The sequence below is a fragment of the Rhinichthys klamathensis genome, unplaced genomic scaffold, assembly GCF_029890125.1.
Source record: "Rhinichthys klamathensis goyatoka isolate OS25496 unplaced genomic scaffold, OSU_Roscu_1.1 h1tg000206l_1, whole genome shotgun sequence".
In the NCBI taxonomy this organism is placed as follows: Eukaryota; Metazoa; Chordata; class Actinopteri; order Cypriniformes; family Leuciscidae; genus Rhinichthys; species Rhinichthys klamathensis.
In genome coordinates, this window is record NW_026606731.1 from 2,853,695 (window position 1) to 2,874,272 (window position 20,578).

General features: G+C 42.0%; 2 protein-coding genes across 2 annotated transcripts in view; one reads left to right on the plus strand and one right to left on the minus strand.

Moving 5' to 3' along the window:
* lrrc75a (leucine rich repeat containing 75A) overlaps positions 1-19,437 on the plus strand; it is a 28,513-nt gene extending 9,076 nt beyond the window's left edge. The window contains exon 4 of the mRNA XM_056263450.1: positions 17,788-19,437. Coding sequence (XP_056119425.1) covers positions 17,788-18,616 — 829 coding nt within the window. The 3' untranslated portion in view covers positions 18,617-19,437. The remainder of the gene's footprint in view (positions 1-17,787) is intronic.
* Positions 1-20,578, minus strand: part of exo5 (exonuclease 5) — a 274,495-nt gene that overhangs the window by 59,843 nt on the left and 194,074 nt on the right. The gene's annotated exons all lie outside the window — the stretch shown is intronic.

Genomic DNA, 20,578 nt, shown 5'->3' on the forward strand with positions numbered 1-20,578 from the left:
TAGACTTTATTTATTTCCTGTGTTGAGGGATATATGCACTTTAGATGAGCTTAAGCCTTTATTCTGTGCTTAACTCACTCTAGTGGTGTGCTTAAACTTATGTATGCAAGGATAAATCAGCTGATCTCCCCTACCGCAGTTCATTCACTGCATTGGCTGCTGTGGTAAAGCTGGAATGTGAAGGTATGTGTTTATGTGTAGACCGGATTCAATAGCTTCTCCTTTTTATCCACTCCTGTTGTGTTGTCTAATCTTCACCGGGTGCATCGTTGTTTGTCTGAGTCACACCACACATGGCCCTCCATTTGTTACCACTTGTGATGTTTATGGTGGTGTGGGTTATTGTCGCAGATGTGAATGCAGCTGTTGGGGTTTAAAAAGAGAAATGTTTCTCAGTTGCCCGTGTTTTTGATGCTGGTGTGCCTCTGAGGCTCTCCTTATTCTCTGTTTGAACTTCCCCAAGCGCTTTTGTTTGTTCTACCTGAACTCTGTGTTTACTGATGTGATTTCATCAGATCATTAATAATGAGGCTGTCCAGGAGAAATAGCAGTTCTAATAATTTCACAGCCTGAAGGTGCAAACAGGAAAGAAAAACAAGGGAATAGATTAACTAAAATGAAAATTCAGTCACTATTTTCTCAATATCAGGAAACCACATAAATTTCTTTCTTCCATGGATTACACTCTAAAAAATTATGTCTCCTAAAAAATGTAAAGGGTGGTATAATGTCCCTTTTTTTACAATATGTAAAATAAGTCTCTGTTGTCCCCAGAGTGTGTATGTGAAGTTTTAGCTCAAAATACCCCACAGATTATTTTTTACAGCATGTTAAAATTGTCCCTTTTTGAGGGTCAGTAAAAACGCGTTGTTTCGTGTGTGTCCCTTTAAGTGTAAATTAAGTGCTGCTCCCGGCACAGAGGACGGAGCTTCAAGTGTGTGTGTGTGTGTGTGTGTGTGTGTGTGTGTGGTAGCAGCTCCGATTACCTCACGCAGACAAGCGTTCTGCATGTATGTTTAAACTGGAGTCAGACAATGATGGAGAGACTAAAGAAGAAGTGACAACGTAGAATGCAACAGGATGTTTCTGAATGGTTAGTGGATAAATGTATGTTTCTGATGTGGAGTTAACTATCTTCAAGTCTTTGATTAGCATATTCTGTCATGATAATCTATAAAATCGCTCGTGTGGGAACTGTTGTAAGAGGCCTACAGAGTGACTTGCTATTGCATTTGTGTTACGTACTGTATTGCATGTGAAAAGGAGGATGCGACAGCTTGAGCAGACTCACAAATGTGCTCTACTACAACAACTCTTCCACTTCTCAACATGGACTGCGTGTTCCCGGGGGCGGGGTTTATGTACATTTTTGGATTAGTGATGTCACTAACCCGGGAGGAATGTCGTGTAGTCCCTACCAGCCGTTTGTTGTAGTCCTTAAAAAACGACTAAAGTTAGAATAGTGAAATCATAATCAACCACCCCTTTAACATCTACTTGAGTTGTAGCCCTGGAACCAATTAATTGTATCTAGTTTATTTATTGCTAAATGTAACTTATTTACCATGTAAATTTAATTAACAAGTAAGATATTACTTGTCACTGGCATTAGCGCAGTCATTGTTTATGCATGCCACACCAAAATATACATCCAAACATAGACCTCTATGTAAACTGAATCAATAATAAATTGTAAAATTGTTCAGCATTCTACAACAAATACGTTTTGAATTTTCTCGACTTTTTTAAGCTTTTAAGCTAAAGTGAGTGGGGATATATTAAAATGTAGCGCATGGCTTCGGCATGCATGTATTATGATACTAACCAAGCAGGGCAGAGGGTGGCTGAGTCCTCCCCAGCTCTACAGCGCCCCATGGTTTCTAGTGTAAATCTATTTTTTTACAGTCTATGGTGTAAATCTGTGGTGGAAAATGGAACTGCAGCACGCTCTAATTTAGAGTTGTTAGGGCAGATTTCAGACTGCCCCACTTAACTTCACATTACCTTACGTAAACCTCTGTCTGTTTTTCCTATGTGGATTAGCGTATCAAATTAAGTAATAAGTAAGTATAAATCCTTTTGTTTAAACATGCTCACATGAACAACTTTTATAGTTCTATTGTGTTTGTTTTATGTTTGTTCTGAGAATAGACATGACTTTCTATTCCTCACCGGAATTCCTCCACGACTTGTAACATTCTAAAACAACATTCGGAGGCAATGAATACTACATTAAAGCTGCATTCCGTAACTTTTTGGGGTTAAAATTTTTTTGAGCAAGTACATAACCAGCCAGTGTTCAAAACCATGGGCGTCAGTTTGGTTTGAAATGTGGTGGGGACAGAGACGCATTCGGAAGGGCATTTTCAAAAGTGCTGGGTACAATGACGCATTCATTCTTTTTTCTCTTTCGCGCAGGTCATGGTTTGAAAGACGATGTACTGTAGCTTACTGATTTAAATAAATAAAAATGTATACAAAGATGTGATGATGTCCGACCAAAAATGTGATGGTACTTTGGGTTTAAATTTAATTGGTCGTAAAATGAGATCTAATATAATGTTGTTTGTTAGTATCGTGAATTTTTACGTGAATATATAGGCTACATAGATCCGCCTACATCGCTTATGTACTGTAATGGTCCAGTGGCGGAATATTTGCCAAGCGTGTCGGAGGTTGACGGTTCTAATCCGCACTCGTATAGTATTTTTTCCCTCATCAAAACCTAATGTTTATCAGTGGTTGTATATCAAGAATCTTGATATACTTTATCACTGATAAACATTATCGGTTTTGATGAGGGGGAAAAAAAAACTATACGAGTGCGGATGGATTAGAACCCAGAGAAGCAGGGACACGTTTGTGTGCATTTTGAATTGTGATTTCTCTGGAACGAATAGAATCTCTGCAACGGATTGAAGCGCGCGTCCGAGTGAAGACAACACATTCCAGCGCTAGATCGCCTCTTATTTAACAAATGAATGAAACGAATGCTGCTAGTTAACTGGAGATGTTTTATTTGTATTGGTACCCGTGACGCGAGATGTTTCAAAAGTGGTGGGGACAATATCGACCCTGGCAAAAAGTGGTGGGGACATGTCCCACCCGTCCCCCCCGTAAATGACGCCTATGTTCAAAACTCTCTGCTTGCCTTAGCTCAATTCAAAACGGTAAGCTTGTAATAATGTTTTTAATTCCAGTGGTACTGGTGGATTTCCGCGGGAGATTCGAGCATGTCTTTGCGTCATTACGTCACATCTGTACACATAAAGAAGCAGTCTCGGCTAGTATAAGCTATATTGTGTGTGAGGATGTTGGAGGTGGAGATTTATAGCCTTTTCTCACAGCACTTGATATAATTAAACTTATCAATTTTATGGCGGATCCAGAAAGGTTCAAACGACAATCGCCAGTGACAACTAGAGATTCACCCGCTGTAAAATGCAAAAGACTTCGGAGTGGCTACAGAAAAAAAGAGACTGCAACCGGGCCCATGTGAAAACAAGGATAAATATCTGAAGGGCTTTAAATGTAGTCACGCAATGCTGATGTTGTTAACATTAACAATTTGAGAACAAAGTTGCACGGTTTGACGTGATATGATAAGCGATCGTTAGATTTAATCAGCGTGATTTACTGCAATGCTTTTTTCCCCTTAGTTGGTCAAAACAAAAGTGGATGTTACTTACTTGTTCAGATGACATTTTCCAGTGAAAATTATTATGTTGGTCATACTTCCAAAAAGAATAATCTGTGATTCTGAATGACAGTATCCACACCGGCACGGTGACTGACAGCCACACACTCTCCTCAAACATTGGATTCATCCTTGCTGTGCCGTGTCGAGGCCATACGTCGAGGCACAAGCCACGTAAAGTTGATAATTCCGTGAATAACTGCAATTGCAGATTTCGAACAGAGATGGCGACAAAGAGGAAAAACTACGGACTGCAGCTTTAATGCAATTCTAAGATTGCGTTCTATGCGTGTGATGTGTGTATATAAAGCCTTTCAGTCAACATTAGAGGTTACCCTCAGGCTGAATAATGCAATGACATTAGACCTCTGCCAAAAGTGTGCCTGCACATGTTCAGCTATTAGAAAATAAATCTGACTTGGTTTTATTTCAGTTAGCCTAATAGCTGGTTTGATTTGCATTGAGAGATGATCTTATGGAAAGTACCCCATGCCAATCTCTATTTTAATTCCAAAGGCCAAGGGAACTTTATCAGGATGCATAGTATCCTGGATCCATGAAATAACTGGCCTTTAAAAATAAAAATCTGCCTGCCTCTATGGGAATTTAACATAGGGGTGTCCTGACTTATGCCCCCTGTATTTTATGGAAGAATATGTATTTATTTACGGTACATTATTCATTCACAAAGAAAATTGGTGTCCTTAAAGGTTGGATTTTTCCTCATTTTTTTAATTAAGGCATTAAGATCAATTTCCAAAAGATTATTTTTTTTATTCCTCTTTTTAGTCAACTTTAGCATGGGGGTGTATCCACTTATGCTTTTTATTCTTTTTTTTCTTTTTTTTTTTTGTTAGGTGAAACATCTGAGACGAAATAGACACATTAAATGTGAGCTTTGAAAGAGCATCCTATATTTTCCTCTGTTGGAAAATTTTTATTTCAGCAGTTTTATTTTTGATTATGTATATACTACTATTATAGTATTTATTGATAAATTAGCTTTTATTTTTACATTTTCAGCTTGCATTTTAAATTTAGTTTGTTTCAATAATTGTGTGTGCTTTTGTCATTTTTAATTTTACATTTAATTTATTTTGATTTCAGTTTAAGTTTTAGTAATTTTAGTACATTTCTAATTTACATATACGTTTTTTAAGTTTTTCATCTAATATTTATATTTTATTTAATTTCAGGTTTGTTTTAATGAACGAAAACCATTTTAAATAGTTTTAGTTAACAATAACAGCACTGAAAATGATCCAAGTATTCATTATGATTTCATTTTTAACTCATTTTATCATTTTATGTCTCCTTTAGTTACCCTTTCTCTTTCCCTCTCCCTTAATGTTTCCACCCTCTCCGCTCTAGTGTTGGCTAAGTGCTAACATGACCTTAACCTCCTCCACAGATCAGAGTGAGACAGTCTCTCAGACAGGTGTCTCATTCTCTCTTAGAGAATTCATACGCAACAGATGTTTGTCTGCGGTACGCATGTTTATGTGAGCATTGCATTACTCATAGTGTGTGTGCAGTTCTCTTTCATAGGTTCACTCAACGCTGTGTAGCTTAGGACGCAGTGGGAACGCCCTCTGGGTGTGCCGATTGTCTGAAGCCCTCATAGAATCACGCCAATTCATTGGCTGATGGCGCGGGCGCCGCCCCGCCCCTCTTGCGTCGTCACATTATATTAGTGCGCGCGCGCCATCTGCTCCTCAGATTTCTCTGCCTTCACGAAGCGGCCATCTTAGCCCTTCAGTCTCGGTTTTTCTGGCCCAAATAATTCGGATTTATCATCAGCATTCTTCATCTGCACTTCAGCGACTGCGAATAGTGGAACTCAGTTCTCCTTGCGGTGAAGTGCCATGGAGTTTCGTCGTTGCCCGCCGCCATGCGTTCGCTTTATTGCGAACGACGACCCTCACAGTAAGTGTGTTAAATGTATGGGTTTTTCGCATGCGCGCGAGGCTGTTTTAGGCTTGTCTAAATGCAAGTTTTGTGACAACCTGCTTCTCAAAACCCTCCGCTCTCGGCTCGCGGTTTTTGAGAAGGAGTCATTCGTTCCCCCCCGTCGCACTCCCGAGGCTGCCGAGGCCTCGTTGGAATCCGCGACCTGGGGTTCGGATGTAGAGCTCGAGGATATAGAGTACGAGCAGATGGGCCAGGCCCTTTCTCTCCCTCCCTCTCCTTCCCTCTCCTGTTCGGCCAGTCGAGTTTTCGCATGATTATTTATGCCCCAGCCCGAGAGCGTGCGAGACGGTTTCTTTCGGCCTGGAAGATATTATTTACACTACAGCGTCCGACTCTGAGGATTTCGGGCCTGTTTTAGCTACTGACGGTCTCCCGCCTAGCGGCCAGGAGGCGCGGCCTACTGCGGCCTACACGGAGCTTATCGACGTGCTTTCGCGCGCTACGGAGAAGCTCTCTATCGACTGGCCCGACGAGCCCCGCGAGTCACAATCGTCTAAACTCGACGAGAGATTTTTAAGTGGCCCTAATTCTAGGCCTGAGCGGAGAAAGCTGCCCTTCTTCAGTGATCTGCATCACGAGATCTCCAGATCCTGGAAGCAGCCTTTTTCCGCGCGTCTAACAAACGCGACAGCCGCTGACTTCACCAACCTCGTTGGTTCTGTGCAAAATCCCAGTCAGCTGCCCTCAGGCAGTTTATGCCCAGGAGGGCTAGGGAATCCTCTAACCCCTCCCCGGCTCAACCCAGAGAACGTTCATCTCATAGGCCGGATTTTGCTGCTAGGAGAAGTGACTCGGTTCATCCCCCACCTGCTACGGTTTGGGGAGCCCGCGGTCGCCCGTTCCCCCGCCAGCGACCTCATAAGCGTCTGGAGCTGAAGCGGTCTAACAAACCCTTCGCTCCAGCCTCCTCGAATCGTTCCTGACCCGCAGGTCAGAAATAGGAGAGCTTCCCCCGATTTACGAGGTTGGGACAGACCGCGAAAGCGTTTCTGCCCACCTCTAACTCGCTCTCCTTCTCTAAACCTGTCACTTTCGCCACCCGGCGTGTTTCGAAGTGCAGTTACTACTCGACCTCGTTCAAACCGTCCGGCGCAGGAGGACGGAGACGCGTTCAGCTTTCTCCCCTTGCCTCCGACGCGTTTGATACCTGCTGCTCGCGTCCTCGGTGACACTTTCGGTTTTCCTCAGGAGCAGGCAGACCCTATGATCTTGATCAAACAGGCAGTGGTACCTCCCGCTACGTGTCAGGACGTCAAGTGCCCTCCTTCACGTTGGACCACGCCACCCCACAGGAGTCAGCGCGTCACCCTAACTCAGGTATGTCCGCCACATTCCAACACTCCTCTTCCTCTCTCTCATTTCTTTCAAGAATGGAGGCGTCTGCCAGGGGTATCGCCTTGGATCCTCCGCACGGTTCGGCTCGGCTACACACTTCAGTTCTGTCGCCCGCCCCCTTGCTTCAACGGAGTCTTTCCAACTGTAGTCAACAGCGCCTCAGAGGCTTCTGTACTACAGCAGCAGATTTCGTCCCTTCTCCTCAAGGGAGCAATAGAAGAGGTTCCTCCGAAGGAAGTCGAGCAAGGCTTCTTCAGCCGTTACTTCTTGGTCCCGAAAAAGGGCGGAGGTCTGCGACCAATACTGGACCTGCGCCGGCTAAATTTCTCCCTTTACAAAGGGAAATTCAAGATGTTGACGCTGAAAGCTATCATATCTCAAATTCGAGCAGGGGACTGGTTCGTGACAGTAGACTTGAAGGATGCATATTTTCATATTCAGGTCGTACGGCGACACAGGAGGTTCCTCAGGTTTGCCTTTGGAGAGAGGGCGTACCAGTACAGGGTCCTTCCCTTTGGTCTCGCTCTAGCGCCGAGAATGTTCACAAAGTGTATGGATGCTGCTCTGGCCCCATTGCAGCTCCAGGGCATCCGTATACTCAACTACCTGGACGATTGGCTCCTTTTAGCCCAATCCAGGGAATTAGTGACTCACCACAGGGACATTGTCCTCCGTCACATTCAGTCTCTCGGCTTGAGGTTGAACACGGAGAAGAGTGTTCTTACCCCAACTCAAAGCACAGTTTTCTTAGGGGTGCGCCTGGATTCCGTTCTGATGCAGGCCCATTTGGCTCCTGCCCGGATTTCCAGTCTTTTGACATGTTTGGCTCGCTTCACGCTCGGCCATCGTGTTTCTGTGGGCACTTGCCGAAGGCTTCTGGGTCTCATGGCCGCAGCATCCCCTGTGCTTCCCCTAGAGTTGCTCCACATGAGACCGTTTCTGTGGTGGATGAAACTATCAGGTGCCCGGTCCACAGGACCGGCTCTTCGCCTGTTGAAGGTGTCGCGCAGTTGCTTCCGCGCCCTTTCAATTTGGCGGGACCCTCTCTTCCTTCGGAAAGGGGTCGACATGGGTGCAGTTTTCCGTCGCCAAATGGTTACGACGGACGCCTCTCTGACCGGCTGGGGTGCGGTTTTCGAGGGCAGGCCAGCATGTGGGGTCTGGACTGGAGAGACTCTCTCTTGGCACATAAACAGCTTGGAGCTGAGAGCTGTTTCCCTGCCCCTTCTTCGCTTTCTCCCCTTTCTCGAAGGACACCATGTCATTGTCAGAACAGACAATATGGCGGTAGTGTCTCATGTAAACCGACAGGGGGGATCACGGTCGCGCACCCTGGACAGGCATGCGCGCCACCTTCTCCTGTGGTCTCAGGGCAAGTTCCTTTCACTGAGGGCAGTCCATGTTCCTGGGATCCTGAACCTCGCAGCAGATTTTCTGTCGAGGCAGAAGCTCAGGTCGGGGGAATGGATGTTGAACCGCCGAACAGTTGCCCTGATTTGGGAAGTGTTCGGAAAAGCAGAGGTGGACCTCTTTGCATCACAGGAGTCGTCCCAATGCCCACTTTGGTTCTCCCTGAGCCCCCCAGCACCATTGGGGATAGATGCGTTCGCCCACCCGTGGCCAATGCAGAAACTTTATGCATTCCCGCCTGTCAAGTTGATCCAGGCAGTTCTGTCCAGAGTGAGGGAGAGCGGAGCCCGTCTCCAACTTATAGCCTCATTCTGGCCCTCCCAGCCGTGGTTCTCGGAGCTGGTTCCTCTTCTGGAACTTCCCCCTTGGGAGATTCCGGTCAGGGAGGATCTGCTGTCCCAGCTTCAGGGCAGGATATGGCATCCTCGCCCCGAAATTTGGAAGTTATGCGTATGGCCCATCAGAGGCCGCTAGCTTTGAGCTTTGGTCTTCCCGCTGACGTCCAGGAGACCATTGCGAGTGCAAGAGCCCCTTCCACGAGAAGGTTATATTCCTCCAAGTGGAGGGTTTTTGAGTCGTGGTGTTCGACACACGCTACGGACCCAGTCAGCTGCCCAGTCGGTTCAGTGCTGGAATTCCTACAGGAGAAGTTTGCTTCTGGAGCGGCCGCTACTACTCTGAGAGTATATGTTGCTGCTATTGCCGCTCATAGGGAGTCGGATGAGATCCACCTAGGTAAATTGAGGTTAGTCTCAGCATTTATGCGTGGGGTTAGGCGCCTGAAACCAGTACGCTCCCCTGGAATTCCCTCTTGGGACCTGTCGGTCGTCCTGGAGGGCTTAATGGAAGCTCCCTTTGAGCCCTTAGAGTCAGCTCCAGAGCGGATTCTGACTCTCAAGGTTACTCTTTTGTTAGCCTTGGCTTCTTTGAAGCGGGTGGGGGATTTACAAGCTCTTTCTGTTAGCAAGACTTGTATAGACTTCGCTCCTGGTCTTGTCAGGGTGACTTTGAGACCGAAACCGGGATATGTCCCCAAAGTATTGTCAACAGCATTCCGGTCTCAGGTTATTAACCTTCACTCTTTCCATCCTCCTCCTTTTGTCTCTGAGGAGGACAAGAAGCTTAATTTGCTCTGCCCTGTCCGAGCATTGAAGTTATACGTGGATCGCTCTGGCGGTTGGAGAAAATCCAACGAGCTCTTGGTATGTTTTGGTGCTGGCCGCCGCGGGCTTGCCGCATCAAAGCAGAGAATTTCCCACTGGGTTACAGAGGCTATTTCACAAGCATATGAGGTGCGCGGTCTGCCTTCACCTCTTAGCATCAAGGCACATTCCACCAGAGGCGTGGCTTCCTCTCAAGCACTTTTTAGAGGTGCCCTCCTGGAAGACATTTGTGTAGCGGCAGGCTGGTCCTCTCCGCACACTTTTGTCAGATTCTATAGTTTGGATCTTGACATGACTCCAGGTTCCCAAGTTTTATCTGCTTGAACCAGTCGTGTGAGTTATCTGGTCTTTGTACTAGTTACGGCAGCGCTTAGCTTGGCGAGTTTGGTATTTCGTTCCCACTGCGTCCTAAGCTACGCAGCGTTGAGTGAACCTATGAAAGAGAACGTCTCTGGTTACTGGTGTAACCTATGTTCTCTGAATAGGGAACGAGACGCTGCGTTCGCTGCCAAGCTCCTTGCGCTGCCGACAAGCTCCTTTTTCGGCAGAGAAATCTGAGGAGCAGATGGCGCGCGCGCACTAATATAATGTGACGACGCAAGAGCGTCGGGGCGGCGCCCGCGCCATCAGCCAATGAATTGGCGTGATTCTATAAGGGCTTCAGACAATCGGCACACCCAGAGGGCGTTCCCACTGCGTCCTAAGCTACGCAGCGTCTCGTTCCCTATTCAGAGAACATAGGTTACACCAGTAACCAGAGACGTTTTATCTATGTGCCTGCATGCAAATATTTACACTGAAGCTACATCAATTCTGATTTGCAATTCTACATATACCTGGGGGAAATTATACATCTGGGGTCCGTTTCCCGAAAGCATCGTTAGCCAACTATGGTCGCAAGTTGGTCGCAAATCCCATTGAACTCAATTGGTAACGACGGAACTTGCGACCATAGTTGGCTAACGATGCTTTCGGGAAACGCACCCCTGCTCCGGATTTGTTAATCTGTTAGCTTAAGTGTAATCTTAAGTGTAAATACAGATTGTATACATTAAAGTTTATTTATCAGCACAGCGGTATATACACTGTAAAAAAATATATGATCAAGAAGTTATGACACATATGTTTTAACATTGCTTTAACTCCTCAAAATAAGTTTTACAAGATTCAACTTTTTTTTTAAAGTCAGTTTAATGTAATTTAAGTTGAAATGACTTAACATCCAAGTTGATTGTGCTTAGAAATTGAAGCAGCAACTTTTTTTTGCAGGATATTGCCCAAATGCAATATAAGTTGATTGTCAAATTGTTAAATGCAAATTAAACGATATAAACAGGTCTTTACGAACACAAGATATCTGAAAACTGCTGTTGTGTGGACTAAAAATATTGTTAGGTATTTGGATCGCTTCTTCGAAACAAAACCTGTTAAGTGGAATCTGATATGCCTTAGACCTACTACATGAGTTATAGCTGGACATGTGGTGAAGCGTCTGCAGTCCATAACAAGCAGCCCACAACGCAGTCTGAGCCAGTAAAGAATGACTTCCTCATCTCAACACAGGCAGGCTGGAGCTTTCTAGACCATCATCTCCAGATGTTTTATCTAGCTTTAACATATGATCAGCCTCCATAACACCCACATTAATGGCAAACTTGCTGGTCTGCATGGTATTTGATAGCTAGAATTGTTTAACTGTGAGGGTAGAAGAAAGATAGAGAGCTGTGTTAAATGAAAAAAGGATTTGGGAATATAAAATAGGACTAGAAGAGGGTGTGGAATATGGGCTGTTGTGAAATCATACTGTCATCTCTCAGGCATGTCTGCTGAATTCTTTCTGCCTTTTAAATTTTCCCTCCTATTTCTCCTCCCTCTATTTTCTCCTATTTTGATCTCTTCAGTCTTTCTAATGCCACCTCTCCCCAAGAGATTACCTCACAGTTCTGCCTTTTGCTAGGTTTTCAGTAGCTTAAGCTCTCCATTTTGTGCCTCTTTTTCTCTTGTTGTCTTCTTGTCCTTGTCTGCGCACGCTCTTTACTGCCTGAGTGGAGAAACAGCAGGTTCTGGATGTGGCATGATAATGCAATAGGCTATTGGTATTCATTCCTGTCATGTTCCTTACGGCTGTCTGCATCTCTGGCTTTCTCAATTTCATTCCATGTCTGTCTTTATTCTAGCAGTGACTTTGACGTTTCGTTTTGCACGTGACCTCCAATTAATGGTGTCTTAACATTGATGCTTTTGCATTGATTTACACAGCCATCCAGAAAGCTGTCATGTCAGAGTTACTGATGCCTGAGAGGCTGAGTAAAAGAGCTGTTTGACAAAAGACAATGTGAAATAGCTTGAAGTCAGCTTTTAAAATGAACATAAACTTATTACACAAAGAGCTTAAACAAACCTGCTGGCACTTTAGACTAATTGGCTACAAAATTGAGCCCGAACGTCATAAAAATGTTAGTTGTCAATCTCTGGAATTCAACTGAATATTATGTTAGCATTTTTAGTTTTATATGAAGTTCTCAATTTTTGCAAGTGTAAAAAGTATTTATAAAAATTGAGAAAATGGATTGAGGTTATTTGTTTGTCTTCTCAGCATGCTGTAAAAAAAAAATGGTGTTATTTATTATGTGTCAGTTTTAAGGAATGTTTTGTAATGGGGGAAATCATGCAGTAAAATTATGTGTTAACAAAATAACTACATATTATACAGAAATAACTCAAATGAATTGAATATCAATTCAATAGACTAAATAAAAATTATGACTTTTTGTATTATTAGGATATAGATTCAAAGCAAAGTGTACTGCATTCACGGAAAGTGCTTGCTATTTTAAATGATAGAATATGTTCTACATCATACTAAGCTAAATGTTAACTAAAATAAATAGTCCGCACATTCAGTCATCCTTGTATACCCTGCAAAAGGTGGTTTACTTCCGGTATTATTTCAATGATGGTAATCCTTTATTTTGCTCGTCACACACCTTTTGACAGTCACACACCTTTCCAGTGTGTTGCATGGAGAATTGAACAGTGTAATGATAGAATCTGCACTCAGTCATAATTACCACACTTATTATGGAAGAGTCTTCAACATATTATCTGAGGGTCTAAGGTCATTTTTATTGATCTACATTAAATCTACATTTAGTGTCGGTACATTTTTTTTACGTTTTTGAAAGACAGATCTTATGCTCACCAAAGGCCACATTTATTTGATGAAAATACAGTAAAAACAGTAATATTTTGAAACATTATCTCTGTTTTAAATAACTGTCTTCTATTTGAATATATTTTAAAATGTCATTTATTCCTGTGATGGCAAATTACTCCAGTTTTCGGTGTCACATGATCCTTTAGAAATCATTCTAATATGCTGATTTGCAGCTCAAGAAACATCTCTTATTATTATCAATGTTGAAAACAGTTGTGCTGCTTAATATTTTTGTGTAAGTGGTGATTTAATGCACACTGACCCCAAACTTAGAAGAATACTGGATAGTGTATCCAGCTATGTAAATTATGGATTTACAGTTATTTTCTTTTACCCATTTTTATAGAAAACATACAAATTATTTTATGGGTTGGGTGTTTTCCTTTTTCTCTCTTTTTTTTCCATCTTTGACAGAATGTGAATGAATTGTAACAATGCAATTCAGGATGGCGCATCTCTGACACCCTCCCACCCACCTGCTGCTCAGTTTTTAGTTTATCTTCAGTAATCGAAAGGGTTCGTTTCTGTTTAGCTGAGAAATGAGAAACTTCAACCTTATTATTTTCGGTAATTAAGTCGAACCTTCTTTTCAATCTATCACACTGAAGTAATCACCTGATTTCATTCAGTTTCACAGGAAAGAGGATTTTTCACAGCACACACCTGCTGTCGGGTCGATAATTAGTCTTGTGTAAGAAAATAAATGAGTGCTGGAAGTAAAGACACCATTCTAACCGTAGAAATCAAGACATGGGGCAGACAAAATGTATTGCTTGTCACTATCTGCTTTTTTTTTAAATTGAAGGGTGATTTAAATTTCAGATGAATTAAAAAGCTGCATTAAATAAATTAAGCATTACGTAGATTGCAAAATCTCTCTGATTATCCTTTCCAGCTTAAATAACTCAGGTGCTTTCTAAGCAGTCAAAAGCTGCTTTGGTGACATATGTTGCATATGAAAATAAAGTACAGGAAAGATTACTTGGGTAAGATTATGCAACCAATGATTCCTCAGACCGGAGAGTTATTTAACCTGTTAACTTTCAAAACCCCCTTTTTGAGCATAGAGCTAAACTTAAATGGTTGTAATTTATGAATGCTTTGGAATACAGCCTTAAGGTTGGTCTCTTTTTAAAGACACTCAGCAAAGTGCAGAAGTGAAAGCACTCCAAAAATTGAAAAGTGTACAGAAGTTGTAGAAGTTTACAAATGTGAACTAAACTTTATTTTATACAAAATATATATTACAAAATAATGTGGACTCTAATTTCTAGAAAATCAAAGCCATATATCTAATCAAAATTGTGCTCCAAATTTGAAGTTGATATCACAAATATTGAGCCAGCTAAAAGGATTTAAAGTACCTTTTTCCATGGTAACACAATGTCCAATTTTCACAGAACGAATTTAGAATGTTTAAGCTTTGGAATGATACATAATTTATGATGATTACTAAAATATGAGATTGGGAAAAAAACAAAATTGCATTAAAAAAGGTTACATTACTGGGACACTGACAGTCAACAGTCCGTGCAATTAATGCATTTGAGGGGGTTTTATAAAAATCTGTTTTATAAAGAACAATGTAAAAAATATTATTATGGAAAAGTTTTTTAAATGCTTTTGAAATACTTATCAAATTGTTTTCTAAAGTTATGAAAGTCACATGACAAATATAATTTTGCTAATAGATCATTTGAATATTTCTGCTTAACACTCCTTTTGGAAATGATCAAATTTACATTTACATTTACATTTAGTCATTTAGCAGACGCTTTTATCCAAAGCAACTTACAACTGAGGACTAAACCAAGCGAGTCATCGTGAAGAGGCAAAAACAACGCAAGAAGTGCTCAAAATACAAAGTTCAGACATAGTTTGGAGTAGCATAAGCCAGGCAAGCGAGGATTTAGAGGAAAGGATTTTTTTTTATTTTTTTTATTTTTTATTTTTTATGTTAAGTGCTCCCGGAAGAGATGAGTTTTCAGTTGTCTTTTGAATGCTGTCAGGGATTCTGCATTCCGGATGAGGGTGGGGAGATCATTCCACCAGCATGGAACCGTGAATGAGAATGTTCTGGAGAGTGATTTTGTGCCCCGCTGACCGCTGTGATGGTACCACGAGCCGTCGCTCATTGACCGATCGTAGGCTTCTGGTAGGGATGTAGACTTGTAGTAGTGAGTGGAAGTAGGAGGGAGCTGAACCTGTGGTCAATCTGTAAGCAAGCGTCAAAGCCTTGAACTTGATGCGAGCAGCGAGTGGTAGCCAGTGCAGAGAGATGAACAGAGGAGTGACGTGGGCCCTTTTGGGCTCGTTGAAGACCAGACGAGCAGCAGCATTCTGGATCATTTGTAGAGGTTTAGTTGCACATGATGGAAGTCCAGCCAGAAGAGCATTGCAGTAATCAAGCCTAGAAATGACCAGGGCCTGGATGAGAAGTTGTGTTGCATGCTCAGTTAGGAAAGGCCTGATCTTCCTGATGTTGTGCATAGCAAACCTGCATGATCGAGCTGTCTTTGTAATGTGGTCTGTGAAGGTCAGCTGATCATCAAAGATTACTCCAAGATTTCTGACCGACCTTGATGGGGTGATTGAGGAAGAATCTAGCTGGATAGTGAGGTCGTGCTGTAGAGACTGATTGGCAGGGAGGACGAGAAGCTCAGTCTTTGCCAGGTTGAGCTGCAGGTGATGTTCCTTCATCCATGCCGAGATGTCCGCCAGACAGCTTGAGATCCGTACAGCTACTGTGGGATCATCTGGTTGAAATGAGAGGTAGAGCTGTGTGTCATCAGCATAGCAATGGTAAGAGAAACCATGTGCCTGTATGATGGGTCCCAGTGATGTGGTGTAAATGGAGAAGAGGAGCGGTCCGAGAACTGAACCCTGAGGAACCCCTGTGGTCAGTTGATGTGCTTTGGATACCTCACCTCTCCATGTGACCTTGAAGGACCTACCTGTGAGATAGGACTCAAACCAGTTGAGGGAGGTTCCAGTGATGCCCAGTGATGAGAGGGCGGACAAGAGGATCTGATGATTCACAGTGTCGAAGGCAGCAGACAGGTCCAGTAGAATGCTGTGTTCAAATGCTGTGAAGAGAATGTAAGTGGGTCAGATGCATTCCCGGTGAGGTTGCTGAGAGAGGGAAAGGCTTCAAATGCTGTGAAGAGAATGTTAGTGGGTCAGATGCATTCCGGGTGAGGTTGCTGAGAGAGGGAAAGGCTTTTTCTCTTAAAGAGCGTGGGATTCGGGATCCTTGCCAGTAATATCAGGAGAGTTGATATCCTGTTCAGCTTTAGCATTTCCTTGACATTGCTGCTGTTTTATTTGCTAGGTCAATGACAGGAACAGAGCGGGGCTGGAAATATATCATTCAGAATGAGCATAGCATGTCAAATCAGGATGTTATTATTCCTCTCTCTTCCTCAAATGCCAGTTCAATAAGATATATGCATGTCCTGGTGTGAATTAATGATGGCCACATTATGAATTAGTATTCTTGTCGTTTCTGTTCTCACTTTCACTCTTTCTCTCTTCATTCTCACACTGGCAAGCTGTGGTGACACACTGAGCTGATTATGAGTTTGCTGCATGTGCAGCGGTTACAGCAATGCATTTTTGTTCTCTTTTACTTAATAAACCAGCTTCTTTTCCTGCCTTCTTCTTCTGTTCTGCACTATCACTCCATTTATCTATCTCTTAATAAATCTCTTACTTAATCAATCAGCTTCTTTTCCTACCTTCTTCTTTCTGTTCCCCACTATCACTCCATTTATCTTATCCATAATCCATACTTGACAAATACAATCCGACATCATGATATAATTAACTCATAAATTCTATGCTGTTCGTATTTCCAGGGGCTGTTTTGGATCTGTAATGCATTTACAGAAAATGAATCCTTTCAATCAGATCTCAATTACTCTCAATGAGCCGATAAGAATCTTTGACCATCTCTGAGTTAAAAAAAGAGAAAAGTTAACGCTGGTTTGGGTTTCAATAAATTAAACTGCATTGTCTATCTTTTATTATTATAAAATTGAGTTCCTCAACAGTTTCGAAAGCCCCTTTTGCTCTACTCATATACAGTTTAGCTTTCAGTTTGCCCCTGCCTTACACGTCTTCTTTTGGCATTAATGACTGTTTAAATTACTCTAGCAATTGGAGTACTTTAATTTGTTGAAATCTGTTACCAGATCAGAGAGCAGAGATAGTTGTTACAGTCTAATTATGATACATTTTGTACAATATAATGTTGTTGCCACAGGAAATGTCCACACTAAAAGGTTTTACAGCATATGATTCTGGAAGAGGCCATTTAAATATGTGAGAAGTTGTTGCCACAGCTGCCAATGTCAGTAAAAGTCAAATGTAATGGCCATAAATATTTGTTGCCTTAATAATGTCCACAAACTGTATTTTGTGTTATATTTTAATTAAATTATTTAATTAAAATGTTGATTGTTTTATTTAATTTAATTTAATTGTTTTTATTTCTTTATTTGCAGGATTTCCGCTAAATGTACATGAATAAGATATATTGTGATTTTATTCCTCGTATATTCATTTTAGTGGTTTGATGTGATGAATAGCCCACAAATTCTACATGGAGTTTTGGAGAGAGAGAAAAAAACTTTAGACATCCTAGATAGTAAAGTCCAGTCAAAGTTTATTTATACAATACATTCAAAAGCAAAAGAAGGTGACCCAAAGTGCTGCACAAATATATATGTGTATAAAATATATAACCTATCAAATTCAAACTACAAACTTATAATGTTTCAGTTCCTAAATTACCAGCCAACCAGCAAGTGTGTCCTAGTTTCCTTATTAACTGCTTAAAATTTGAGAATTCTTAATATTTTCTTCCTCCAGTTAATATTTAATATTAGTTCAAATATTCTCTCCTCCGGTTCTGATTTATAAAATTCAATAAAAAGTTCATTCCCCCACATCCACACACATTCTTACTCTCTTTCTGCTTTTTTTCCCCCTAGTCTGAAATCAGTTCTTTCAAGCACTCCATCCAGTGGGGCATTAGACCTGTCTGGCATCCCTCTTGGAGTGAAAGACATGGAGCGTCTCTGTGCCTACCTTCATCACCACGCGTCCCGCATCGGCAGCATAGAGCTGGGCTTCACCGAGCTCACAGACGATGCCTTCCTCCTGCTCCTCCCCACGCTGGCGTCCCTTCCCCGCCTCGAGACTCTGGCCCTCAATGGCAACAGGCTGACCCGTGCAGTGCTCAAAGAGCTCACGGACACGCTGAAGGACCCGGACAGCTTCCCCAGCGTCACCTGGATCGACCTGGGGAACAACGTGGACATCTTCTCCCTCCCACAACCGTTTCTGGTGAGCCTGCGCAAGCGCTGCCCCAAAAAAGGCAACCTCCCCACCATCCTGGAGTTCGGCGAGAGCCAGGCCAGCGAGCCGGAGGGCAGAGTGGATGAGGACGACGCCGATGATACGAACAGGACAGAGAGCATGGGAGAGCTCAGATCTGAGGTAGAAGAAGAGATTGACGGTGAAATGGAGATCGAGGACATGATGGAGGAGTTGCTGGACTTTGACAGGGAGGTGCAGGGCAAGGAGGAAGAGGAAGACAGTTTGTGGACCTTGGAGGAGCAGCGGTTGGTAAAAGATCCGGTCGCAAAGTGGAGCAAAGAGAAGAGGCCGCCCAAAGCAGAGGGTGAAGAGTACTTTCAAAGCCAGTCTTCCCATCTGTCTTGCTCCAGTCCGTCACAACACTCCTCTGGAGCCATTGAGCCTTTAAGAGAAGACTCTGTCCCTGACCAGTTAGCATGTGATTCGTACAACCCTACCTGATTAAAGCCACTGTCTAATTTGGTTAGAGGCTATAACCTTAGTCCCTTTAAGAAAAAGAGAGTGCAAGGAAGAGTGTGACAGGCTTGTTTTCAGACTGGGTTGTCCAAGAAGTCATGTGATTCTGCAGGTTTTATAGGTTTAACAATCGTTGCGGTTGTCTGTTGTTGCAAAGGAGAAATGAATTACTTATGAGGTACAAAAATATCAAATATACTTTCTCATTCAGGTTTTCCCCTTCACTGTCATAACCATGAACCTCTGTGCCTATGTGCCTGTTCAAAACCCTGCTGGAGAGGCATGTGTGTAGATGTGATCAGTTTTAACATGCTGGATATAAGCAGATTGGCTTGGGTTTCGTGAATCAATGTAACCATATATGCATCTGATTGTTGCAAGCATCACATTTTCTCCTGCAGTGGAAAACAACCTAAATTCTATTCAGTATCCCCCAGACGTGAATATGCATGTCCCGGGTGTCAGGTGGATGGGACGCAGATGAGATCATTTTAAGTGCCCCTAATTTATACAGTGGAAAACCAAAATCTCTTGTCACAGTGTTGGCCCAAAATCAACGTGTTTGTATGATACAGAGCAGCGGGACTTAAGCCAAAGAGAAAAGACTCGCTATACAGAACAAAGTGTCGATTGGCTACACAGTATAATGCTGATAATCTGTTTTTGTTACTTGACATGGATTTTGAAGACTATGTGTGGTTTCTTAGCTCTATTCTTTAGAAGAGAACCTTTAACCACTAAAATGATATTGTTTCATTTTTATTTATCCACTGTTTTTAAAAAATAAAGGTATTTCATTGTATAAACATCTATTTAGTGCCTAATTGGAATTTTACATTATTCAAAGTAGTTCTGATATGCCAGTAAATTAAAGTATTGTTTTAATGACAGTGTATATTGAATTGTCATAATGGATTTTTCTTTGTTTTATGTATTTAAAATTCCCTAATTGAGAATTAGGATTTATATTATATCCATTTACTAGTACTTTGTACTAGTACAATTTACTAGTACTTTGTATAATATCATAATATGCTTACCTGCAAAATCGTGTTCAGTGTTTTTTTTAAGTAGAATTAAGCTCCCACCCCAAATAATGGTTTATAACATAAATTATTAAAGGAAGCTCCTGTAACTAATCTATTTCAGATTATCATGTCATTTTATGATCACCAGGTAGCCTACAATTATCCTGCTGTGTTTCAAAGCCATAACATCTTGACAAGTTGTGCCATTACAGAGTGATAAATATAAAAGTGCACTGAAGAGCTGTTCATTGACTTTGTTAGTATTTCTGTAAAGCAAGGAGAATAGGAACGACAAACAGCAATAGGTGTGTAAGATTATTTGTAAACAAAATGTATTTGACTGTTGGCATCAAAACCAATAAACCTTTAACAATTATACACTTCATTTATGCGTTAAACAGCACATACAATGTTGGGCTGTTGGCACTGTGGTAAATTGAACGAGTCTGGTGGAAAGGACTATAAACTTTTAGTTATCGATGTCGACATCTAGTGGTTGGTAATTCTCTAGTGCATGGACTCGCTTGTTTTATGCATAGGTTTTATGTAAACGACCGTGTTTGCGTACTTCCGTTTCAACGACCTTTGACTAAATTAGCGAATGAGGCTATAAATAATAAGTAAATTTGTTTAAGAAAATAAGAATGGACCAGCGAGGCCAGAAATACGGTTTAGACGGCTGGATAATCATTTTCTAACTCTTGTTTTTTAACATGGTAGTTGGTTTCTAGCTAATCATTAGCTGATAAGTTAGTAGAGCATCTTAGACCAGCAACAAACCAGATGTTTATTGAGGTGGTTATGGTACTGTAACTGGTCAGCCAGCTATGATCAGCACAAGCTGATGAGCTTGGACTAGTTAATGACCAGTTTGGACTATAAGCCAGCTACTGTTCTAAACTGGATTTTTTTTTATATT